At 28.2% G+C, this 27,068-nt stretch overlaps 2 protein-coding genes across 2 annotated transcripts; one reads left to right on the top strand and one right to left on the bottom strand.

Annotated features, from left to right (window-relative positions):
* Window positions 1-14: 14 nt before the first annotated feature.
* Window positions 15-24,589, bottom strand: LOC107454666 (serine/threonine-protein kinase NLK). Its single transcript, XM_016071938.3, has 10 exons — window positions 24,078-24,589; window positions 19,597-19,726; window positions 17,006-17,061; window positions 12,396-12,502; window positions 10,699-10,784; window positions 8,730-8,939; window positions 7,249-7,437; window positions 4,733-4,931; window positions 3,540-3,636; window positions 15-2,911 (listed from the first exon to the last, which is right to left on the bottom strand). Exons 1-10 carry the CDS (start codon window positions 24,248-24,250, stop codon window positions 2,857-2,859), a joined length of 1,302 nt encoding a protein of 433 aa, XP_015927424.1. The 5' UTR covers window positions 24,251-24,589; the 3' UTR covers window positions 15-2,856.
* On the top strand, window positions 12,707-16,075 carry LOC139426234 (uncharacterized). The gene is made up of 2 exons (XM_071184276.1): window positions 12,707-12,847; window positions 13,745-16,075. Exon 2 carries the CDS (start codon window positions 13,745-13,747, stop codon window positions 15,278-15,280), a length of 1,536 nt encoding a protein of 511 aa, XP_071040377.1. The 5' UTR covers window positions 12,707-12,847; the 3' UTR covers window positions 15,281-16,075.
* Window positions 24,590-27,068: the final 2,479 nt, after the last annotated feature.

Raw genomic sequence — 27,068 nt, 5'->3', positions numbered from 1 at the left:
CTTATAGCATCTAGTAAATTTCACAAAGTATAAGTTTAATAGCTAAATTGAGGCTGATGACAAGTACTACATCTGACGGAATTATCAGTTGCATATGAATAATACAAAGATGGGCAAGAGATGAACTTTACATAGAAAAATATTAATTGCCTTCGATGAAGTTTAAAATATTTCCAACTTGTCACACACAAGATAAAAACATTTGAAAACTAAAATGTATAGATAAGAGACACTAACAACTGCAGAACAAATACAAAACAAACATCTATAAGGCTACATTTCACAGCAACATATGTCGCTGTAAGAACATGAAGACAGTAAATGGAAAAAAAAATTATGTTAAAAACTAATTTTTCTATATTATAAGAATTTTTGAATAATCATTCTTATTTTTACCCAAGAGACCTAGCTTAAATCAGACAAGTGATTGTGCTTTGGGACCAAAAACAATTTGAAACTCAATAGATGGTGTTTTCAATAAGTAAATAAACTGCATCTAATTCAGTCAAGCCATTGTTAGCTTAATCAACAAGGCAATAATTTAAGTATAATTTAAAAATTGCAGATTTTTGTTTAATTGAAAAACAAATTCCTATTAGCAATTATACTCTCAATCATAAAAATATTTTATGTGTTTAAAAAGCAAACTGAAAGAATTAATAAAAATGTTTAAAAAAAGTAATTATTAAAAGAAAATCTTAATAAGATAGGGTTGCTTTATTTACTAACTGTTTCGAGATTCTGTATCTTGCTATACTTCTATTATTAATTTCATGCATATTCCTCAATATTACGGTTTATATTTTAGCTCTTAATGGTGGTGTAGCCTACATCTTTTTAAGCTTATATTTACCTTTAGAGTTAAAAAATTTCAACAAATAATGTAATACATTAGAATATATGCATGAACTCCAAGGTATAATAAGTTTACCACACTTTTGATTACAGAAACCACCATCCATATCTGTTTCATTTTACTTAGAACGTTTCAACACTGATAAGTCCTTCCAAAAAACATTTTTGCCTAAAGTTTCCAAACACAGGTTCTAGGCAAAAATAGGATTTTCAACATCATAATACAGTGCCCACCGTTATCACGTTGGTTGATTTCACAAACCGAAAACCTACTACACATTAGGAATAGGGGTATTTTCTTACATTACAAGTAGAAATATGCAATAACATTCATTAATGTAAAACTACAAAGTTTGATATCCAATTAAAAATCATATTTAAAGTTAATGTAACTATTATAATTAAATATGGTAGATTAAATTCAATGATTCCTTAATCCCAGTAAAACAATCCAAGCACTTATTTTTATTGGAAGGAAGTATTCTGTCCTCGATGCACACCCTGGCAGCATCTCGTTTTTCATGAAAATTATAAAGAGGAAGTGAAATAGCACCTCAGAGTACAAAAAGTTAAAAAAAAAATTCTATTAGTTGCAAGATTAAGGGAGTTAGATCAAGGAATAGATAAAATTTTATTTTACGTTTTGCAGTATTATTGTTCGTTCAAAATAAATTGAGGTGGCAGAAAATTTTTATAATTTATAAATATTTGCCTGATTGTGTTCGAGTAGCAGACAAATTTGAATTTATGAAGATAGTGCTGCCGATTTACTTCATAACCTGACCCTTCTACATTCTAACAAATTTTAAATCCAATCTTTCAATAAAAGCGGTGAAAAACAATAGTCCTTAAAGTAAATGTAAAATATTTTCCAGTTTTTCCCCCTCCCCCTAATACTAGATTGCTCAAAAATATGTAAGTCATTTTGACTGCTTTATAATTTCAATTAGAAAAACAATGATTGTTAATATTTACTAATAACTTGTTATATAACTGTAAATAATATAAAAAATTAATTTTAAACAAATTTCTTTACACATTAGTTATTCTTTCACAATTCAGTCATTTTGATATTTCAATGAGTGACCTAGAGTCTGATAAACCAAGAAACTTAAGTATCATCATATATAAATGTTTTTGTTCTGGATTAAAAAATCTGTGCTGGAAATTGATGATAAATTTACTAACCAGTAACTATACAAATCGGGGGCACTGCACCTGTTTTACAAGTTAAGCAGACAAGTAAAACACACCTCTCTTACCAATCAATGTTGTTGTTAGAGCTTCTATGAAATTACAATATCCTCCTTAACAAAAGTCACAAAATTAGAATTCTTCTAAAATTGTCCCAGTTTTTAAAATTTTAACAACTTCGCAGATTTTTCTAAATTCATGGAAAATCGCAATTATTTACTTTGTGCGCCACTTTGCATAGGATTATCATCACAATAGGCTGTCCACAATTTAAGCTTTTAGCTCAATTAGTTGCTTTCTAGTACAACAAGCCAGTTTTTCATTAGGAGTATTTAACAGAAAAGCAATGCTTGATGTGGAAACAGCTGTGCATAATCTCTAAGTTAATAATTTAACATTTTAATGTTTTTAACACAAAGGAATAAAACAAAATTTCAAATCATTTAAAAATCAAGTATCGCATAAAAATAGTCCATATTTAAATCAATCTAAGTAAAATAACTACATATGATAAAATCTTATTTTAAAAAACTAATGTGAGTAAAAATCATTCAACATTCATATATATATATATTAAAAACAAATCATATCAATGTTTTCAGACGAGAAATACATTTCAACAATGCCTTGATTGGAAGATGAAAAGAAACAAAGGTTGTGCATAATATATGTCCTAAGAAATAAATAACACAATGGAAGATAATTCTTGAACACAATATTTTATAATTCTAGCATTTCCTTGTTATGATTGCATCACAGTAGTAGAAAATTGATTTGGCCTTAATTTATTTTCTTGCAACTAAGTCTTCAGTCCCACTGGTGGGGTGAGGGAGGCAGTTCAGAGGGCTGAGCAACAGTTGAGCTACAAATTATTAACAAAATAAAGGTTAAATATTGTGAAAAGTAATTTTAGTTTGAGAAAAAAAGTTTAACAGAAAAATGTCTTCACTATTACTTACATTTTTATAACAGTTTCTAAAACTCACTTACTATTTAACAGACTATCAATTTATGTGCAAAAAAATAGTGGTTATGTTCATTTTTAAAAACCAAAATAGAAAAATAATTTTTATAAAAAATATAATTGGTCTATTGACACAATAAAAAAAATTCAGCATAAGAAAAAAAACTTTTTTTTTAACAAAATTAATTTTAAAAAAATATACATATTTTCACTCTTCAAAAATGTTATGAGTAATTAAGTAGGCTCTTGAATTCATGGAAGAATAAGTCCTAGTTTCTTTCTTACACCACAAATCAGCTTTTTTTTTTTACCCCTCTCTTTTCTGCAGAGAAAGTTTTGAAATAGCTTCATTATCTTGATCTTTGATCATTAATTTTTTTAAGGATATTTGAGAAAACAGCTTATTTATGTTTGTAAATATAAATGACCTTAAGAATTATTTGCCAAATAGAACAAGTGTAAATAAGGGTTACATGCTTTTACCTATTCATCATATTTCTAATAATATTATAATGAAATTAATTACCTTGAAAAACTAGTAAAGGCTGCAGATTGAGGGTTGATACATAATGGAACTCTGGTAGCCCGCTGACAATGATCCGTTATGAATCTATAGAGCCTATCTGAATAAACAAAAACTTTTATTAAATACATATAAAACAAAACATTTTTGAAATAGTTAATCATTCGACTACTTTCAAACATATTTTCTTTTTTTTTTTAAAAATAATAAAAAAGCTCTGAGTATGATTTTTTTTATGAAAATATAAAACTAAATTGGTAGAATCATGATTCAAAAATTACTATCCATTACTATTATATTATACATTTAAAGTATCTCATTAAAAATGAATAACTGTTAAATTTCCCATAACAATGCCAATTCTGTATAATACAATGAGTATTTCATTTCATATTTTACCATACAGCGATTCCGTTGACACGTTACAATGCAACAATTATGCTAAAAGTCATAGAGGGAAACAAGTTCTGCAGCCTACCCTAAGATGCATAAATCCCCAGCACGAAAAAATAGCAAGCATGTGGATTTATCCTAGCAAATTTATAACCCAACTTTGAGAAGGTTCCTTAGAGCAATATCTTATGGGGAAATGTAGGGAAAAATTTGTAGTCATAATTTCTGTAAAAAGTGTGTTAAATCTTGTTGAGTTTTTTTTTTTTTTTTTTTTTTTTTTTTTTTTTTTTTTTTTTTTTTTTTAATTATCAAAATAGGTTTAAAAAATTTATTATTACATATTTTTCATATATATATTCATTTATTACATATCTCAAATCAGATGATGATTCTAAAAATAGCATGGTTTTAGAATCTTTTAACATTTTTTGTATTTGTTGTTTTGTATTTGTTTGTAACAAAATTTTCTTTTAACAAATTATACTACAATAATATCGTGTGAATTATAAAATTGAAAAATAATTTTAACTAAAGTAATCAGGTGACAAGGAATCAAAAATATTTCATGACTAAAAGATTTGTTAGTTCTTAAAGCCTACTTCAAAACAAACCTAGGGTAACTCGAATGATACAAATTTTCTTTCCTTCAATGCAAAAAGTAATGACAAAAAAAAAGAAGAATTTATGAATTACATTATGCTTGATATGTAAAAATCATTTTATTCAAATCCAATTTGACAATATAAAATAGGAAAAGATCTTAGATTAAAATATATTGAGCACAAATGTATTTAAAAACTAACCTTTAACTTGATCTACAGATTCTAGATTCCTTTCAAAAGAATCATCAAACAGTTGATTGGCAACAGGTTCAAAATCATCGGTGTAATGACGTCCCAGTGGCGTTGTGTAACAACATCTGCACATGCAGGAATGATATCGCAGTCGTCCTTCATCCAGATAAGCATGAGCGAGTGCATCAGCACATGAGATCCTCTTGTCCTGCGAGAGAGAAAAATTTATTTAGCACGATTTTCAGAAAATTATAAAACTAGGCAAATATATTTGTTTATACAAAGAATACTGAAAAGACAAAACCTATCTTGACATGACACTTATTTTCCAATCTTTGATTTGTCACAATAATGTTGTGAATAAGAATTACTATGTGAGACATAGATATTGAAAACACAAATTTCCCGTGGCAGAATCACATTGTCGCAGAATGTATGAGTTCTAGCAGCAAGATTTTTGAAAAGTAAAAAAATTTAGTTTTCTTTTCTACAGAAATTTACACGTAATATTTGAATAATGCATTTATATGATCAACTTTTGACATGCTCAATTTATGCTGATAGTATTGTAAATCGATGTAATGTTTCGATTGTATGTTCGGCAGTTTATTGATATTGATTTTCATGTGGTTTTTAAATACCCCGATATATTTCAAATGATATGGAAAATTCGAATCGTGCATTTGAGTATTTACTTTTTAAGGTAATACTTCTATCGCATTTTTGGCAGTTATTGCTATTGATATCTCAGTTGTTCTTAAATACGTTTTTTTAATATGATTATTATTATTACAACCAAAACTCGAAACGGAACACACACTTGAAGATTTCAATTCGTGTGACTTCCTCATCTATCTTTTTCTCGGCAATTACTATTACGAATTTCATGATGTTTTTATTTATTTATTCCGATGATTATTTACAGAATGTGAAGAAGGAAATAATTTGTGCTCCTCCCTTTTCAACAAAATGTGAGATTATCACCCATAATATTAAAATAAAAAATTATTACCTGTTCAATTTTAAAAAAAAATTGCATAGTTTTTTTGTAAACACAGGGCCTTTGTTATTTTAAATTAGTAACATATGTTATTTTTCAAAGTATCTGGCAGAAAGATATTAGTGCTGGAGAGTTTTGTTGCAGATAGATCGAAAAAATTCTACCACGGGGCTCATTTGCTAGATGTTGTTAAATACAAATCATGATATTAATGAGAGTCGCATATCATTTGAAACACAACTGAAAATATTTATCTTACAAATAAGGACAAAAAACAGCTGTTTAATCATTCAATTTCATATTGAAAAAGTAATCATGCAATATAAATTGACATAGAAAATTGATTTGATAAGATTGAATATATATATTTCACTTAGAAATTGTAACCAAAAAAACCATGTCATTATTTGAGTAGTTAATTTTCTGACATACAAATTGTACCATGGGCACAAAATATTCAGAATTCTAATGAGGTGTATACAGATCAAGGTTGAAAATCTACCTGGAAGAAACTTATTTTTTTCCGGATACTGTATAAAACTGGACAAAGAAGTATAAACTAAAAATGGCCACTTTACTTTGTTTAACTATGAGTATTATAAGAATAGTTTAAATTTATATAGTACCAGAAAATAACAGTTTTTAGCCCATTTTTTAAAAAGAAATAACCATCTCTTTTTATTTTTGTTTTATACAGAATTTTAAAATCCAATTATCATATTATTTAAGAATCAGTTGGAGTATTCATACTTAACAGTATTTGACAATAAAAAAAAATTTATACTATTATATGTATGTGAATTTAATATGTAATTTGCAGTAGTGTATATCTTTAGGTTACAATTTACAACAAAGCATTAATTTAATTATGATATTTTGAACAATTCTTCATAAAATTAGGTTTTACTATACTCATTTACCTAAAATAATGAAGAACTACAGCTAATTTAATAAGGTATACAATTTTTTTTCCGATTGTTGTTTTTTAAACTAGATTACAATTATTAACTATTTACAAACTAGTTTTCATGTTTGATATTTATTTTCGAATAAATGTTTTTTCCATAGCTTTTACCACTGTGAAAGAAACTTCCCTGATGCCTTGATATATTTTATTTTGTATATACCTTTCACTCAATGTGTTCCATTTTTGTTTCAATAAACTTTTGAGTGCTCTATTTTATTGATATATTTTGCTTTGGCTATATTGATACAATATTAGAAAGCACTCTTTTTGGTGGATATAATCGTGTGAGCTGATGAAGAGATATCTTTTCGTTATTTTGTTTTCCGGTTTTTAATATTTCTTAAATAAAATTTTTTTCACTTATATTTTAAAAAATATATTATTTTAGCAATTTTTATTCTCCTCTTTTCATTAATCTTTAAAATTTTCCATGTTTTTCTGTATAAAAAGGAAGAAACATATAGAAAACAAACTAACTAGATATACTAGAAATAAAGTATCAAAAATTTAGTTTTGAATAGATTTATATCTATCTATATAAAGAATGTCAAAACTCACTGGATTAAAGAGCAGCATTTTGGTGATTAGGTGGACAGCTTCTGAACCAGCATGAGGTGATAAATGATACAGCTTACTCAGAGATGGCATTTTCGTTGGCTTACTGAGAATATGTACTTTAGCACCTTCACAGGCATATTTCATGTCTTCAAAATTAGGTGTGCCAAGAAGATCAGTTATAAGATCCAACTAAAGAATAGAACACAAATTAATATACATGCATACACAGTCTCTACAATTATAGTTGTACAGAACCTGGCCAATCTCAAACTATCCAAAACTCGAATTCATAAAACTTAAAGGAAGGGAAATAAAGCAATTTTTAAATTTCAATGTTTAAAATATAAACATTTAATGACCCAGCCATTTAATACATGTCTTTCGCTGAGGTTTAAAAAAATTAAAAATTCCTAGTAGCCAGACACAATTTGAAGGAAGCAGCAAAAAGTTTTTTTATTGAGTTTAACTAAAATACTAGGCTTTAGTTATTATATTTAGGCGATCATTATTTGTCCTTCACTTAGTCTATTCTACATTCAAGGGTGCCACTCTAAAAAAATTTCAAAACTGAAATTATTATTTGACCAAATAATACTATCTAGCAATGCTTACCAAACTTTCAGAAATTTGCCAAAATTTACCTTTCCTTGATAATAGCCTACATATTAAATCAATTATTTGATTATTTTTTCTAGCAAACAAAACGAAAATAACAGATAACCTTGTATATTTTTTTTCAACTATTACTGAACAACCTGAAACCATTCATAACCATATTTTTCACTTCAGTGTTACTTATTTTTTGTTCTAGCACTATAATTTCTTCTATTTTAAAAAAAAATAATCTTGATTTAACTTTAGCTAGCATGACAATAGGTTAGGGTGGAGGAAGCAAATTCGAACAGATTTAGATTCAGCAATATTACAAATTTAATTACACAAGTAGATGAAGTTCAATCAATCCCATTTGTCAAGATAAATAAAAGTCCTGGCATCATTACCATATCCATTACCATTAAGATATATATTTTTTATTTTAACCAAAAAAAATATAAATTTTTAATGAAAAAAAAAAAGAAAATTTAATTTAATTGATAGAATTTATTAGTCCATTGATTATTTTCAAGACTGATTTCAGTCCCCAGGATTGAAGAGTGGCACCCCTGTAACATTTTCTTACATTCCATGGGTTATAGAAGAGAATGTAGAAATATGTTACAATACTTTATTTAAGCATTGTAACACATTGCTCCATGGGTTGAATTAGACTTATGACATCTTGGGGTAGAAACATTGCATAGATCCAATCACAATTTAGTTTCTTCCCCTTTGGAAGAGAAGAGAAAAAGAAGAAATATGACTGAGAAGAGAAAAAGAATACAAATATAGAAACTACAATTATCATTGCATAGACATAAAAATGACATCAAAAATTATATCCTTCTTCAGACAATGATTAAATACAAGTAAACAAAATTTACCTGCTGTACAGGAGATTGTGCTTGAAATAATATTCGTCTACTCAAAAGTTCAGCAAAGATGCATCCCACTGACCACATATCTACAGCTGCAGTGTAATGTCTTGCTCCCATCAAAAGCTCGGGAGCTCGATAATATTGGGTAACTACTTCCAGCGTCAAGCTTCTATTTTTATCTTTCTCAACAACTCTTGCAAGTCCAAAATCACAAATCTTCCAAAAAAAATATATTATTATTATTAAACATTTATTGAAATAATAAACCTTACATAGTTTTTTTTTTTTTTTTTTACTGAAGTGAAGTTATTTTTATTAATTTAACAGAAAACAAACGACAATAAAAAGAATAATTTACTTTAAGTGAGAAGTGTTTTATTATTTAAAATAAAATTTTAAGACCACAAAAAGAGGCTTACACCTATTTATATTGTTTTTTTAATACTATTATTAAAACAACCTCAAAAAGGGATATTGATTTTAAAAAAAGTAAAGTACAAAGAAAAATTTATTTTATAATTGTCAAAAAAGCATTAAATTGTAGTAAGTATACAAAAGTTGAGTGCAATCTGCTGAACAGTTTCTGAGTAAGAAGCTGTATATTTAAATTAATTTCTTAGGAACTAAGCAATCAACTTAGGTCAAATTTTGCCATTCAAAACTACATTTTTTACATTAATGTAAAAATCTGCATACCATACAATTCAAATTTTTTGATAGTTATAAAATAAGATAATAAAAATAATAAATAATTATCAAAAATTTATATTTCGAATAGAATTATTCTTGCAAAAAAGAAAGGGGTTTGGAGGTCAAGAAATCAAATCTGGCAAAAAGGTACATTTGTTCAGAAAATGTAACGTCGAAGTCTGGATTCCACAACTAAAAAAACCACCTACTCTAATAAGCATTTAGTTACGCTCTCCTACAACTAAGATTGAACCGAAATATGCGAAAATCTAATCATAAGATCAGAAACTATTTAGAGTGTAAATTTTTTTTTTGTTTTGCAAAATGTACAAATCCAAAATTTCAATAGTTTCATAATGTAAGAGTAAAGCAAACATAAATAAACATTGAACTTTAATTGCCAACTGACACAATACTAATTAATGTGAAATAATGAATAAAATAAGAATTTAACTACTTTTTATAACTCTATCAGCTAAAGAAGACTATGAACTTTCACATTCTGTTTAATTTGAATGTTTGTAACTTCTGTAATTTTAACTAGTCTTATTTGAAAAACTTTTAAATTACTGTAGCTCCCTTCAAATATTAAGCAATTTTCAAGTATCATTTAAAACAAAGTGAGCAAAAACTAAAAACAAACTGTGGAAACAATATTTTAAAGCTCTATCACATAATACGCTCTATAACATTGACGACCGGCGGCTGAGTGGTATCGCTTCGTGCTCTCTTGCCACAGGTCCTTCCTGGGTTCGATTCTCGGGCCAGGCAAGGTTGACTCATCCTTTCATCACTTCAGTAGGTCGATAAATGAGTACCAAGCATGCTTGGGAACTAAACACTGGGGGTTTCGCGTTTGGCTGACCACCTAACCGGAACATCTGCTCCTGCACCCCAGAGCCCAAGGTCAAGAAAACTGAGATGGGCACAGTAGGCTTTGGCCCTCTATGGGCTGTCGCGCCACTGAGTTTAGTTTAGCTTATCACATAATACACAATTTAGAAGGGCACAAAAGAAGTTCGAACTACAAAAATGTAAGCAATGTAATATACAAGATTATAGGTAGCAATGTAATATATAAATTTATAAATACATATAAAATAACTAACATATGATAGTAAGTATAATTCAGATAAATATTTACCAAATACATTTAAATAAAATATTAACTTGCACACTATTATATGTGTATGTTTCAAACAATGTATTAAAAAAATAACTAGCATAGGTCAATAAATGTTATTATCATCAGGATTCAATAAATTAAAGTCTTAAAATAGCTTACCTTCAAGACACAATTACTGTTAACTAAAAGATTTCCTGGCTTGATGTCTCGATGCAAAATATTCGATGAGTGGAGATATTTTAAACCTAATAAGAAAAAGTTTGAACTTAAAAAATATTTTCCAGAAATACTAAGTATTCTAAGGAAGCATTTAAGAATTGATTAAAATTCAGTATTAATTATAAAAAGAGATTCAATTTTTACAGTTTGCAAAGATTTCCATATTTTCTGAACACCATGAGGCAATATTAAAATGATAGACAAAGAAACGTGATAACATTTTAATTCATTAAGAAAAAAAGATAAATTTATGCTTCCAGCCCTTGAACAACATCTTCAACCTGTTTTTTCTATTTTATGTAAAGAATCATTTTTTGTTTTGAATCTTCCTCAACACAAAATAAATATCAATACATTTTTCTTCAAGTCATGATTAGAAAAAAAATGAGCTAAATCATTTTTAAATTAAAGACAAGATGTGAAAATTAATATGTCATAATAATGTAGTAAAACAATCTTATCCATAAAAATAACTATTGAAAAAGTAATAGAGATAATGACAGTGATTTACGTTAAAATCATTGCGAACTGAGCATGGTAAAATGTGACTAAATAAATGTCTTTTTTGTACCATTAAAAACGTTGGGACTTTAAAAACTAAGTGAGGGCCAGCAGATCTGACTATTTCAAAATAACATGCAAATTTATGATTAAATTTTGATGAATTGCATCAAAATGATTACTTAAATCCACAATTTAAAATTTATGTGTTAAAACACTTTTAAAAACACAACAGGATTTTAAAAACATGTCTAAGTGCATCATATAACTGCACCCTATAAACATCAAGTACATGTGAAATTATAATTTAATTATCAAATAAAAAAACAAAAATATTACTTAATAGTACAATTTGACAACCGTTTATCAAAATATAGTTTCAAAATAATGAGATTTCAAAAGCTATGAGGAAATTCATGATGTAACTGTCATTAAACACTAGTGAAAAATCCATGCAGGTCTAGATTTTTTCATAATTTTTTCGGTTATACTGTTGTCAACAATTGAAAGAACAACTTAAGAACTTAAAAGATTTCCAGAAAAGTGGCTCGGCTACCATTGCTAATAAAATACTATCAAAGCCTAAATACAATTTCAGAAAACTTGTAACAAAAATTTAATTTCATTGAAATTGTTAATTTTGTATAAGTTAATGAAGTGTGTTGAACAATTGAAGTATGTAGAAACAATATAACTGAAAAATTCTTCTAAAATTTACTTAACATCATGTTATATTTTTAAAATAAAAATATACACAGTATTTCAAGAACCTTAAATAGTATTATTAGGCTAGGAATGAAAATTAAGTGGTCTAGATATTCACTTAGTGATCAAGTTATTCATTTAGCAGTGCAAAATTTTAAAAATTCTAAACAAATCAACGCCTTTTAAACAATCTAAACAAAGGTTTATTATCCCATAATAATTGAAGATCAGTTGAGTAAATAAATTGAACATAGATATAAAAATACTTAGAACAAATAAATAAATGAGAAAAATAGGTCAGAACAAACAAAATTAACTAAAAATTATAAAATTTCAAACAAAGTCAATTTAGAAGAAACAAAAAATTTGTCACCATACTAGTGTCTACTCTTAATTGTTATAATAAAATAATTATTTTAATTACTGAATACCTCTTAGAAGTTGATATAAGAAGACTTTGATATGGTCTGCACTCAGAGGCTGGGGAGAAACTATGATCTTATGCAAATCACTTTGCATTAGTTCTGTAATCACATAGCTATTATATGTTAAAGAATATTCTGTTACTAAAATATAATAAACAAATAATGTTTCATCATTAATAGAGGATAGTTGTTTGTAGTAGATCTTCTGCAAGCAAAACTTTTTATTATGAGGATAAAAAATAGGGGAGACCTGTGTACCAAGGGCCACCCCACTCAAATTAAATAATATTTAATTCTAAGTTTTCTTACTCAGTTGGGTGAGTGGTAACACCAATTACTATTTTGGTAGCCATTTTGAAATTTTAGAGGAGAAAGCTGTGGCAAGTTATAAGTGGAAAAGTGTTTTATAAGGTCTGAAGTAAAATTTTGGAGCTCATCACTTTTATTGTTTTACAAAGGTAAGTCAAATACTTTTCTTTGAATTCTAGTACATAATTTTGTTTGTATCATTAAGTACAAAATGAGATATGAAATAAGTCCCCTCTCCATGTGTGTTTTTCAGTAGAAGACATTTTGTATGAAAGTACCTAGTCTTGTACCTAGGGCCACATAGTTGCCTTGTACCTAGGGCTATGGCCCTAGGTACAACTGCAATTATATTCTTTATATTGCTATTTTATTGAAAAGTTTTCTTAATAAATGGAGGAAAATGGCTTAATTATCTGAACCATTTTGATTTAGTCAAGCTTTTTTTTTTTTGGATGTTATTTAAGTGGGAGGGTGTATATTTTGCTTTGGAACTTTTAATGCCCTTCACTTATAAAAGATAAGTTTGCTATTATATTATTCAGGATTATTAATTTGTTTATATAAATTTGAGAATTTATTAAAAAAAAATTTTTTTTTTATATTTAATAGAAGCAAAAGTATAATTCTAAATAAGGTTTCTACGATATTTTAATCATATTCTTTATGTTGTTATTTTATTGAGAAGTTATTGTAATAAATGGAGGAAAATGGCTTTAATTATCTGAACCATTTTGATTTAGTCAAACTTTTTGTTATTGCATGTTATGTAAGTGAGAGGGTATATATTTTGCTTTGGAACTTTTAATGTGCTTGACTTATAAAACATAAGTTTGCTATTATTATTATTCAGGATTATTAATTTGTTTATTTAAATATGAGAATTTATTAATATATAGGATATATTTATAAAAGCAAAAGTATAATTCTAAATAAGGTTTCTATGAAATTTTAATTAAATTTTCAACCTTTATACCATTTGCAAATTTCTAATTTATCAGTATTCCTCTTCGTGAGTACTAATTACAAATTCCTAATTATGTTTTTAGATGCCTAGAAATCCTGATGGAATAAAGAGGTCAAAACCTAATGCAGATAATGTAAGTGCGGCTGCAAAAGCAGTTTTGAAGGATGGAGTTCCAGTTCGGACTGCAGCACGACAGTTTGGAGTAGCCAGAACAACTCTGCAGAGACATATTGATTTTTGTAGGAAGAATAATTCTGAAAATACAGAATTAAATTGTGCATATTCTAACCGATGTGCTGTTTGGACAGTGTTCTCTAAAGATGAAGAGAATGCCCTCATTCAGTACCTTCTCGTTGCATGCAATATGCATTACGGGTTGTCAAAACAACAGGTTAAAAAGCTTGCTTTTGAGTATGCAACCGCCAATAGAAAAAAATATCCGAAGTCCTGGGATGCAAATAGTGAAGCTGGTGATCAATGGTACTTTGATTTTATGAAAAGAAATAATAAGGTTCTTTCACTAAGAAAACCCCAAGCCACGAGTTTAGCAAGAGCCACCAGCTTCAATAAAACAAATGTCGATTTTTTTTTTTCAAAGTATCAGGAGGTGTTTTCAAAATACAAGTTTTTGCCTGAATGCATCTATAATGTGGACGAAACAGGCATTACGACAGTTCACACACCAAGTAAAGTTATAGCCCCAAAAGGCAAGAAACAGGTTGGCAGCATGACTTCTGGTGAACGAGGAATTAATATAACTATTATTTGCAGTGTAAATGCAATAGGAAATTCCGTCCCTCCTATGATGATTTTCCCAAGAGTGAACTTTAAAAATCACATGCTGAAAGGTTCACCTCCAGGAACCGTGGGGACAGCACACATTAGTGGTTGGTCAAATGCTAAAACATTTGTTGAATTTTTAAAGCATTTTATTCACCACGTTAAATGTTCAGCAGATCATCAAGTATTGTTATTCTTAGACAACCACGAAAGCCATGTCAGTATTGAAGCAATCACTTTGGCTAAACAACATGGCATAGTTATGCTTACCTTTCCTCCACATACCAGCCATAAGCTTCAACCATTGGACAGAGGTGTGTTTGGTCCCTTTAAAAAATACTACAGTACAGCGTGTAGTAATTGGATGCTGACAAATCCTGGGAAAACTATCACCATATATGACGTTGCGGAGAATGTTGGCAAATCCTACCCTTTGGCTTTTACTCCTGTAAACATTCTAGCGGGATTTCGTGTGTCTGGTATATGGCCAGTAAATGAAAACATATTCACTGATGATGAATATTTCAGTTCATATGTTACCGACAGACCAGATCCTTCCTTAAATTACCAAAATAATAATTTTCCTAAAGAAGAAAGTGAATCAACAATGATGGAACTGGATGTTTCTATATCAAACCTACCTACCAAGCTACCTACATGCAGCTCTACTTCCTGTGTCACGCCTGAACAGGTACGACCTTCCCCAAAAGCAAAACCCCGTACATCCAAAAGAGGCGGTCGAAAACCAGGGAAATGTAGAATCCTGACAGACACTCCAGAAAAAAAAGAACTTGAAGAACAAATTGCGATTAGAATGGCCAAAAGAAAAAGAAAGTGAAAAAACCAGTGTTTCAAATTGCGGAAACTTCATCTGAAGAATTATCAGACATTGTAGATTCTTCTGATTCCACTGATGATGCAAGTTCTACAGTAGCTGATATAAGTGATACTATTGAAAAAGGGGATTTTTGTTTAACAAGATTACAAGGCAAAAAGAATGAACATTTTTATGTGGCAGAAATAATAGATGTTAAAGAGGAACAATATAGTGTTAAATACCTGAAAAAAATCGCACATTCAAATAAGTTTCTCTATGATAAAGATGTTATTTATGAAATTGATAACACAAATATTGTATTCAAATTGCCCAAACCAAAATCTGTTGCTGCTTCAGAGCGACAATGTATGCAGCTCATGTTTGGAATCAGTTTTTCAAATTATAATGTTGAATAATTTATGCAAGTACTTGTAATTCACTAATAATTTGGTGTATTGCAATTTAAACTGTTATTATACAATAAATCAATGTATCACTTGATATTGTTTCTTTTAGAAAATTCATGTGTGTATTTTTTTCTATTGATTATGGAGTGAAACCCAACTTTCAGGGAATGGCCCTAGGTACAATGACCTAGGGTCCTAGGTACAATGAGTTCTTGTACCTAGGGCCATTTGTGAAGTTTTTTAAAAAACCTTCTATTTGACAGAATTTATTATTTTAAGTATTTATATTAATCCCAATCGGAAGCAGTAAGTATAATATGATGTGTGTGTATCAATTTCACAATTTTAAACAAATCCGTGGCTCTGTTTTTATGAATTGAAAAAAGGTGGCCCTAGGTACACAGGTCTCCCCTACTAATTGGATTACCTCAACTACAAAGGAATAACACATTAATTTACTGTCACATACTTTGAGAAAGAGTCTGAATTCCAGTATTATTGTAATTATTATTCTGAAAAATAACTTATTTAATAACATTTAAAGAACATTTCAATTTTAATGTAACAATGATTAGAAATTGATCAAAGATATCTTCTATAGTAAGTTAATATTCACATAAATATATCTAATAAATTAAATGTATGTAACTTAAACAATTTGCCTGGTTTATATGAAACAATTAACTCTATTTAACTTCTTTAGGAGAAAGAGTAATTTTTATAATCATTTCTAATGCCAAAGAAAATTACTCATTAAATAATCAAAACTTACATTTAAGATAATGATTTTGTGTTTACCATAATGTAAACAAGACTGCCAATCACTACACTTTTTGCAAAATATTTTAAAGAGTGGTAGATAATTAAAAACTAGATTTCAGAATTTTTTTAAAAAACAAAGAATAATGCATTAAAGCAAACTTAGATACAACTAAAAGAAATTTTCCCCAAAAAAAACATAGAAAGTTGGCAGTTCTGAGTGAATATTGTTGCTAGAATAAAGAAATACTGTATTCAACACCTTTTTTATCTTCAAACTGTAGTCAGATAGTGCTTATATGTGCACAGTGAAATATAGCAAATTTATATTTAAATTTGTGAAATTGAAAAACTTTCTTATTTTTATTAGTTTATAATTTGTTAAATAAAATCTTACTCAAAATGAAATTTTTTATTTCCTCTTGATTTTAAATAACTAATTCATTTATTAAATGCCAATATTTGGTTTTACTATGTTTAAACTATGTTTTATCTCAACATTACTATGTTTTAAAACAACAACCAATTATAAATGCTTATAAAAAGGCTAATTAAAAACAAAAATTCTAATAAAGGATACATTTCTTGGAAAAATTCTATGTGGGGAGGTTGTAAGAGATCAAGAGCCGACAGAACCTGAAAAATAAAGTTCTTTTTTAATAAAATAAAATCATCATTTTTGATAGCAATTTAAAAACCTTGTTAGTGAAAATGAATAGAAAGGTAACAAATCAAATATACAAAAAACTAATGATCACATCTAATTAGTAAGAAATTTAAATCAGAAAATGATATAAACAAGAAAAAAAACATGAAAAACTAGTTTAAATTATATTTGAGGAACAAATAAAAATTACTTTCATTAACATTCTTTACTCTCCTTTTAAATGAAGAAATTGTACAGTTACTTTGAAATTATTGTACAATTACTTTGCTATTAAGATTTGATAATTTAATAAAAAATTATTAACCACCTGGGAAACCAGAACAATCTGCTTAAGTAGTGTAAAAAAAAAATTTTTTTTTTAATAATGGCAAGCACTGAACTTTTGCTCTTCCCCTTAGAAGATGCCAGAAGTGTTGCTCATTTATCATTACCCAGTGGACACCTGTGAACAAAAGTCACCGAAGCGAGCAACATTATCCAATAACAATTAAAGAATACACTAATAATTGAATGCTTTGTATACATGCAAAACAGCAAATAATCAAAATTCCTTTTAACACATTGTTAGCACTAAAAATGTAACTTTGCATTCTTACTTATAAATTTTACTTACTAAGGAGGTCAGAAACACCAGAATTAAAACTTTACTTTTTGGATATTTACTGCAGCTTTCTGTTAAAAAACCCACACTTAATATAAGCATAAGAGAATTACACAAATAAGTCAAGACAAAATTAATAAATATGCAATTCTCTCAATCACTTAGTCTTAGAATGAGCATATCAATAAAATAGTGTATCAGTAGTCACCAATTCAGTGAACTTAAAAAATGAGTGGCTTGATACATTAGCAAATCAAAATCAGCAAATGAGCATGCCAACAAATGAGAAAATCGAGAAGTTAAGAAAATACTTAATGAGCAACTGGATACTGAAAGAGTGAGTCAGCTGGTCACTAAATCAAATCATAGATAAGTGAACCACAAAAAATAATAAATAAAAAATCAGTGATTCTAAGAAATGCTGATTTATTTATTCTAGAATTGGCTATATCATTGATTCAGTAATTTGATTAACCAATGCTTATACATCAAAGCTTGATTCTGGAGTTGATTGAATTTATGATTTAGTAATTTGTTTATTACCTTATTTCACCTTTTTTTTTATTCTTTAATTAATATTTATGACACTGATTTATTGATTAGCTTATTTATTCAACTCACCTATAAGCATTGTCACTAAAAAAAAACGCCCAGTGACATCTCTAACTTATAAGAAAAAGACATTATAATGCAAACTTTAAATATGTATATTTATATTAACATATTTATTTTAATAAATTACAGGGTATCTGCTACATTTTAGATTTTCAAATTCATGACTTTCCATGAATAATTCCAATAATTTTTCATGACTTACAGAAGTTACTATTTTCTCTGACAAAAACAGAACAATATATTTAAAAAAGCATTATAATAAAATTAATTGAAATGATAGGTATAACCAAAACTGTTACACTCTGCATCTTCATTGACTTCAAACATAAAAATGACAGTAAAGAAAGAGCTGGAGCAATAAAATAGCTAAAAAAATATTCAAAAGCAAATAACTAAATACAGTCAGATATATGTAGTTATTTAAACCTGTTTTATTTCATCTTAAAAGTATAATATAAAAAGCCTAAACTAGAATTTTAAATTGATAAAATAAAAAAATGATAAAAAAATTCTGATATCATGGAAGTTTAAAAAATGATTCGCTCCAGAAATGATGTTTGTTCTTTCATTATTTTAAAGATTTAAAGAACTCTATAATTTTTAAAGAACAGGATAAAAACATTTTGTATATTTAATATGACTATGAGTCGAGATTTTGTTACAAATTCAGATATTCGGTACACTGTGAAATTGGGTTGGGGGTAGATTCCATTTTAAAAATTAGATTTCTCAGCAACCTAAATCCATCATTTTTTTTAAAAAAAATAGTTAAAATCATGACATTTCATGACAAATTTTGTTCAATACCGAAATCCATGACGGTATGCAGATACCTCATAATTATTGATAAAAAGCAACAAAAAAAAAATTTTTTTTAAAATATCAGTCAATTTATTTGTCAAATTAAGATAATCATTTGTTTACAAAAAGCAAAAACTTTTGTTCAACCTAAAATAAAGAATGAAAAAAAAAACACAATCCAATGTAACACAATTATTTGAGCAGTAGGGAAAGGCGGAGAAAGTAAAAAAAACAAACAAATTTAACTTTTACACGGAATTATCAAACAAAATACAAACAAAATACTTTTTCCGACAACTCAATTACACAACACTGAACATGCTTAAAAACAAACATTAACATCACTCATACACACAGCTGCTTAAAAAACATATACAATGAGATAGCATTTTAAAATGTAACTCCAAACAAAATGAGATATTAATATAATTTCTACCATATAAGCATCTTAATGCAAGCAAAGTCAATATTTAGAAAACATACTTACATTTTCATGTTTGAAGAAACACAACATTTTAATCTCCCGATAGACACGTTTACTGGATACAAGATTTTGGAAAACATTAGGCATTTTCTTTAATGCCACTAACTTTCCATTACGAGGATCCGTCACGGACCTAAAGTGATGACAGAATATTAATATAAAAATAATAAAAAATTCATTTAATTAATATGATTCAATATTTTTAAAAAAAAATTACCATCATACATTTTAGTATATTTAAACTCCGAGGTTGTCACAGAAACAATAGTGAAACTTCTTCTCACAGCATTCATAATATGACATTGACCTTTTTTTTTTAAACACAAACTGTAGATATTACTGTCTTTTCCTTACATCTTTTACATTGGTTTTTATACACTTTATCAGTATATAGCAGAATAAAGGACTTAAAACTGCTATGTTAGCAAAAACTGATATTTTTAACTGCAGGGATATTCTATGAATTATTTGTTCTTAATGCAATTTTTAAATAGTGCTGAAACGTAAAAACTATACAACGCAAATCATAATATATACAGACTGAATGAAATTTGAAAAAATTAGAGGCTTCTCAGGATGTTGCATAGTAATAGAATTAAATTTTAAAAATAGTACAAAGCATGCAAAGTTAGACTAAAATACACACAGATCTAATGAAGGAGCGGAACCAACTGAACTGAAAGCAAATAAAATATCATCAACAAATCATTTATAATGGTTCTAAAAAAGTAAAGCTTTCTTCTAGAAGTTTCTCTCTAAAAAAACATATGTAAACACTAAACTAGAGATGCACAACCTGCGGCCTCTCGACTGTTGATGTGCGGCCCATGAGAGCTTCTTAACACAATTTTTCTTTCAAACTAATTTCAAAACTTTCGAATTGCAAATTTGAGTTATGATTTTCTGATGAATCCAATTTGTGTGCATTCTATTATAAATGTATGTTGTTTCTCTTTTCGAAGGTTATTGCTATGAAAATCTGTAAGATTTAAATAATAAATATATATATTTAATACGATATTATGATGCGTATGTTTCTAATTTGAGTAATAACTTTTTGACTTGCATGATTCTTGCCGATTTTAATATAAATCGAAGTGATGTTCCTAGTGTTTTTTTCGCATTTATAACAGCCAATGTACATGTGGTTGTCAAAACTCAGATATATTTATAATGATGTTAAACCTCGTGAACTTAATTGCACATTTAATTTGTCACTTTTTGACGTGCTTCACTTTGAATTTGACATGAATTTGAAAATCCTGCATTTTCTTTACATTACTATTACGACCCGCGAGTTTCAAATTGCACATTTAAATAATCACTTTTTGAAGTGCTTTGATTTTGGCGATTTCATTGAAAATCCAAGTTATTTTTCAATCATTGTTGTGGACAATTTCTGCGATGCATTCCTACCTGGATTAAAAATTATGAACTTTATTAAGTAAAAAAATAAGGTAAAATAAATTTACTTTACACATTAATATATGATATTATCAGGTGTTTTTGTCTGAAAATTTGAAAATAGCCTTCAATAATTTAGAACTACTTATTAATAAAACCTTCATAAAGCTTAGCAATTATCAGTAATCAGAATAACACAAAATTTGACATTTTTGGAGAAGTCTCTGCATCTGATTCATGAAATCATACATTATTATTTATCCAGTATTAAGTAAGCTTCTTTTCTGGGAAGATTTCCGTATCCTGATATGTGGCAGAATAATCGCCAAGTCTTGGAAACTTCCGGGCAACGGCCCACAAGAAACTAACAAAAAAAACATCACAGAAAAGGACCAACTCGAAAGGTATAACTTGTAACCACCCAAGGGCTAACATCTACATGTTTTTTTTTTAAAAAAAATTGCAAGTTTTAAAATCTATTTGGCACCTTAGCGATTGTAGTTGGCGCGACAGATCACGATACAGAAATATCCCCTCTTTTCTGATAGCCACAGTTTTTTAGTTAATTACCGCAGAACGTTACTGAGTTCTTGCAGAAAGATTTTATTATTTTTTTGAAAAACATAATCACACACATAAACATAATCACATTTAGATAATCATACTTTGACACATTCAATTTACACCGATAATATAGTAGATCAATGTAATGTTTCTATTGTATTTTCGGGAGTTAATTGATATTAATTTTTACATGGATTTTAAATATCCCGATATATTTCAAACAATAAGGACAATTCGAATTATGCATTTGAGTATTTGCTTTTTAAGACAATAATTCTATCGAATTTTTGGCAGTTTATTTCTATTGATTTCTCCATAGTTTTAAATCCGATATATTCATACCTTTATTACAACAACTTAATCTCGAAGCGAAACACACATTTGAGGAGTCCGATTAACATGATGTCATTGTTAATCTTTTTTCGGCAATTACTACTACGGATTTAATGATTTTTTAAATTTCTTTTTACTGTGATGATTACTTACTGAATGCGAACAAGAAAATAATTTGTGCATTCCCCTTCCAACAAAATTGGAATATCACCCATAATATTAGAGTAAAAAATTATTACATGTACGATTAAATAAATTATATAGTTTTTTTTTTCTTGTAAACACAGCGCTTTCATTATTTTAAATTAGCAACATATATGTGCATTATTATTAAAGGTATCTTGCATAAAGATATTGGTGCTAGAGAGTTTTGTCTCAGAAAGCTCGAAAAAAATTCCGCCACAAGGAACATGTTTTGAAATATTGTTGTTGTTAATTTACGTCGCACTAGAGCTGCACAATGGGCTATTGGCGACGGTCTGGGAAACATCCCAGAAGATGATCCGAAGACATGCCATCACAATTTTGATCCTCTGCGGAGGGGATATGAAATAAATTGAGCAGTATTAATAAAAATTATTTTAATCATTGGCAAGATTTAGTCTAACCTATAAATAGAAAGATTTTTAATAAGACTAATTAAAGATAAAAGGTAGATGGGCAATTTCATGGTGATTGACATTACATTTTGATAGGTTATTTTTAAAACACTATTAAATATTTAATAATATCTATTCTTTTTAAAAAATCATGCGAGATATTTTTCAGCAACCTAATAGTATGATGCGTATAAGAAAAAGGGATAAAAAAAATATATAACTTTCCTTAAATATAAACTATGACTAAAGTTACATTAAAAAGTCATGGTAGGTATATTTATTTTGAAATTCTCCTTCCATAAGCAATAAAGAGTTTAGCTTAAATGAAAAAAAAAAAAAACTTAAAATTAACAGGAAACATTGAAAGTAGGTATGAAATTATATATATAAAATCAGGGTGTGTAGCCAAATTATTCAACGAAAAATAAGCACCTTTTAAGCACTAAAAAAATATTTTTAAGCACTTTAATAAAAACTAAGCAAGGCTTTAAAGTTTTTCACAATTGACGGTTTTATCTTGTTTTAATCGTCATGTCAAAAAAAAAAATTTAGCATTGTTTCTGATAATTATCATAACTCATGAAATTTTGAATCATGTAAAACAAATGGCATTTTCATACGTTATGGACTGACAATAAGCCGAAACAGATTTGGGTGGAATTAATTGTGAAAACGTTGAATAGAACAATGTGAAATGTTACAAATACAAACTATATTCAGTCAACTTTGTTTTATTATTACAAAATACTTACAAACTAATATTTTTTTCTCAAAGCCAAAAAAATTAATAAAAAGCTAAACAAATTTTTAATGGTGGGAAGAAATTAATTATTTATTTTTTTGTTATATTGTCTTTTGTATAATGGAATTGGCCAGTACAAGTTAATAATTATCCGAAACGATCAGTAATAAGTTCCAATATTTCACATTGGCTTTATGTTAGTAGCTAAAACAAGATATTTATGCTGCTTTGCTTCTTAATCATATTTAAAACACATAGTATTTATTTGAAGAGGTGGGAAAATCGCATTTCCTAAATTTTCTGTAGACCCACATACCTAGTTAATATAAAAAAAATTTAAAAAAAATGGATATTTATCTTGTAATTATTTTTAGGAAAAGAAATATCACAAAATTGGTAAATGTTTAATAACTGATAAGTCCTATTAGTAGGCATAGAGTGATAAACTTCACACTTAAAATGATCACTTTATTAATCTTTAAATGTTTGAAGACAAAGATCAAAAATTTAGAAAGAAAAATGCGGAGTTTTATTCAATATATCGATCAGCTTAGTTGGTCACTTTTAAAAAAAGGATTATACTATTTAAAGTTAAGTAGATAAATAAGCATAATAAAAATATGTCATAGAATTGTGTATGAAACAATGGTTCAATGTTTACAAACACGGAAATAACATAACATAAACTATTCCAACAAAGAATAAAGTATTAAGATTGTTAAGTGTTTTAGAATAATTAGTTCCTTTAACTAATAATCTGAGAACCCAGGTAACTGCAGGTGTTTTACAGATCGCTTGTTCAGGGGCGATCGAACCCAAACAAAGGAATTGAAGTAACTTACCAAACCACTCCAAAAGCACCGTAGCCTATGGGCCTGTCATGTTTGGCATCTTGTGAGTTTACGGCCGTTGTCGTATAAAACGTCTGAGCAGCTAAAATATTATGCTGCTGTGATGAAGAATTGACAGTTTGGAAAGCCCTCATTTGAGAAGCTCGAGATCCCACAAGCGCCATGCAGTATTCCAAATCAAAGTCCTTAAAAAACTTGAAATTCTCAGGTCGCCAAATCACCCCCAGCGTTCATTTTAAAGTTACACTTTCTTGGCGTCCCTCACATTTTGATTTTCACAAATTATACATTGGATTGACACACTATTAGATAGCGCGAACAGATAAACAACAAAACACAAAGGATAGTGAAGCGACATTGCACATACACACGCCAGCCGCAGAAACCAAGGAATTCCCACTACTCTCAGAGCTGTAGCTCTACGCTCCACATCCAGTCAACGCTCCAACATCTGTGGTCTTTGGCCTCGGAGTCGAGTTGAGTTGTTCTCCCTGATAAAAATGAGAACAAAGGAAGCTTCGCTTTAGAAATGAAAAGAAAAAAAACGAAACTACTGCAGTTTTTACAAATTTAAATATGATAATACAATTTAGAAAGTTTAAAAAAAAGACTGAGAAGTTTAAAAAGAAAAACCTAATAATTCTTTTTCTTTACATATTTATTTTAAAATCGAACTCTCGGCGATGTTTTTTTTTTCTTTCTCATCTAATTGCGACTTTCTTAATTTTTTTCCTTCCTTCTTTTTTTTTCTTTTTTTTCTTCAAAACATCCTTTTTTTTTTCGCTGTAAAATGTGTGATTGAGATGGTTCCTATTATGAATCATCGGCAAAATAGAAAATTATATAAAATTAAATGATTAAATGATCGTATTTTCCTACTTTGCTGCATTAAAGCTGCTCTCTTCACATGGATCAATGAACTTGTATAGTGTTAATTATAAATGTAAATATGCTATAAAAGAATAAATATACACTAAAAATATTTTTTAGGAAGCATAATTTATTCTCGGCTAATGATATGGATATGGTGTGGCACTGTCAAAAATTCAAAGTGGAAACAATAAAGAAATAAAATAAATGGTCATTTAGTTCCTATTATTACTAACCACATTTTAAAACTAAAACCCTTAATTTAGAAAGGTTTCATAGGCACACAATTGAAAAATGCGTTTACACAAATTATATAATTTCACTTTTAAGCTGAAGTTCAAATTTCCCAGATCGTAACCAATAGCCCCAGGGACCGATCAAGACAAATTCAGGCCCAAGGCCCACCAAATTTTCTGGGCCCCTTACAAGATATTTTGAAATTAAATTACTGAAGAGTAGTCCNTATTATAATTGTTTAAAATAATTTTATCAAAATTTTGAGTTTTAGCATGGTGCAATGTATGACAGATGTTTAATCTGCTGATAATCATGACGTAAAAAAAATCTCATGCCTTATTATTTAAGCATTTTATTTTCTTAGGCAAAATACAAATATATAAGAATCAAAATTTCAACCTAACTATATCATTAATTCAGAGGATCATAAAAATTAAACCAAAAAAGAAAAAAAAAATGCAATTATTTTTTAAGATATTTTATGAGACTAAAGTTTAAGAGCTACACTGATGTAGGAGAGGCAGAATACTGAAAATAGTTTATTTGGTTTACAAAAATATATACGTTCGCTTATTTGCGGGCGGATAAAACCTAAAAGTGACTGGCCTTGCAAATTGCATCGTCTTTACTGGCGACGGTTAGCATAGTTGAGAAGCGGGGGAACAATTAAATGATAGATTTCATTTAGCTAAAAAAAATAATAAAAAAATTAAAAAATATTTGATTACTGTTAAAACAATTTACTTTCATTCTCTCTCTTTGTTTAAATTTAAAAATGTAAAATAAATCTAAGCAATGTGTTAAACAGAAGATGAAAATAAAATTATTTATAAATAGCAATTAACGAATTTATTTATTTATTGAACACAGACAGGCTTCAATTTTTAAAAAAATATTAAAAAGACAGTTACCACCAACAGCACTTGGTTTGAAGCTACTCTAAAAACCTAAAAATTATATACAGGGTGTTCCAAAATTATCTTTACATCACCTGACTTGAAATTGATTACAGACTGGAAGTGCTTAGGGCCACCAATGGTGCGCATGTTAAAGTGTACTAGTAATACATGCAAAAGACAGAATATAAATATCTTGTTTATTTTCGAAGTTATGAATTTTTGAAGTTGTAAAGAGAATTTTGGATCACCCTGTAAGTAAGAGAAATCTAATAAATGCCGCGAATGTCATGAATGTGAAAATGTCGTTCAGCTATACGACCAGTATCATTTATTGATAAACAGGTCGAAATATCTTGAGTTGAGCAGGAGATGAAGGGAGGTTCGGTATGTATAATTTAAAATTGATCAATACTATTTCCTAATTCGTAATCGTAATAAAATTATTGACATAGAGGTACTTCGTGATCGTGGTTTCGCTTAAACCTAAGAAAGGCAAATACTAATAACACTGAGGGACTTTGAACACTACGTTAACCTTAAAAAATAATAATAATGATTTATGCAAATTTAAAATTGTATAATTTAAAATTGATCAAATGTATAATTTAAAATTGATCAATACTATTTCCAAATTCGTAATCGCATTAAAATTACTGACATAGAGGTACTTCGTAATCGTGGTTTCGCCTAAACCTAAAGAAGGTAAATACTGATACCTGATACCACTGAGGGATTTTGAACACTGAGTTAACCATAAAAAATAATAATAATAATTTATGCATTTATGCAAATTTAAAATTGTATAATTTAAAATTGATCAAATGTATAATTTGAAATGTATAATTTAAAGTTGATCAAATGTATAATTTAAAATTGATCAATACTATTTCCAAATTCGTAATCGCATTAAAATTATTGACATAGAGGTACTTCGTGATCGCGGTTTCGCATAAACCTGAAGAAGGCAAATACTAAT

The sequence above is a fragment of the Parasteatoda tepidariorum genome, chromosome 8 (genome assembly GCF_043381705.1).
Source record: "Parasteatoda tepidariorum isolate YZ-2023 chromosome 8, CAS_Ptep_4.0, whole genome shotgun sequence".
Classification (NCBI taxonomy): domain Eukaryota; kingdom Metazoa; phylum Arthropoda; class Arachnida; order Araneae; family Theridiidae; genus Parasteatoda; species Parasteatoda tepidariorum.
This window is presented reverse-complemented; position numbering and strand designations above follow the sequence as displayed.

What these genes read in the sequence shown, in the direction of transcription:
- LOC139426234 (XM_071184276.1), top strand. Translation starts at nt 13,745, where the DNA reads ATGCCTAGAAATCCTGATGGAATAAAGAGGTCAAAACCTAATGCAGAT.
- LOC107454666 (XM_016071938.3), bottom strand. Translation starts at nt 24,250, where the DNA reads ATGGCGCTTGTGGGATCTCGAGCTTCTCAAATGAGGGCTTTCCAAACT. An exon ending in CTTATATCAACTTCTAAGAG is followed by an intron (nt 10,785 to 12,395) that starts GTATTCAGTAAT and finishes TTTTCTTATTAG; the next exon opens with GTTTAAAATATCTCCACTCA. An exon ending in ACAGTAATTGTGTCTTGAAG is followed by an intron (nt 8,940 to 10,698) that starts GTAAGCTATTTT and finishes TTTTTTTGGAAG; the next exon opens with ATTTGTGATTTTGGACTTGC.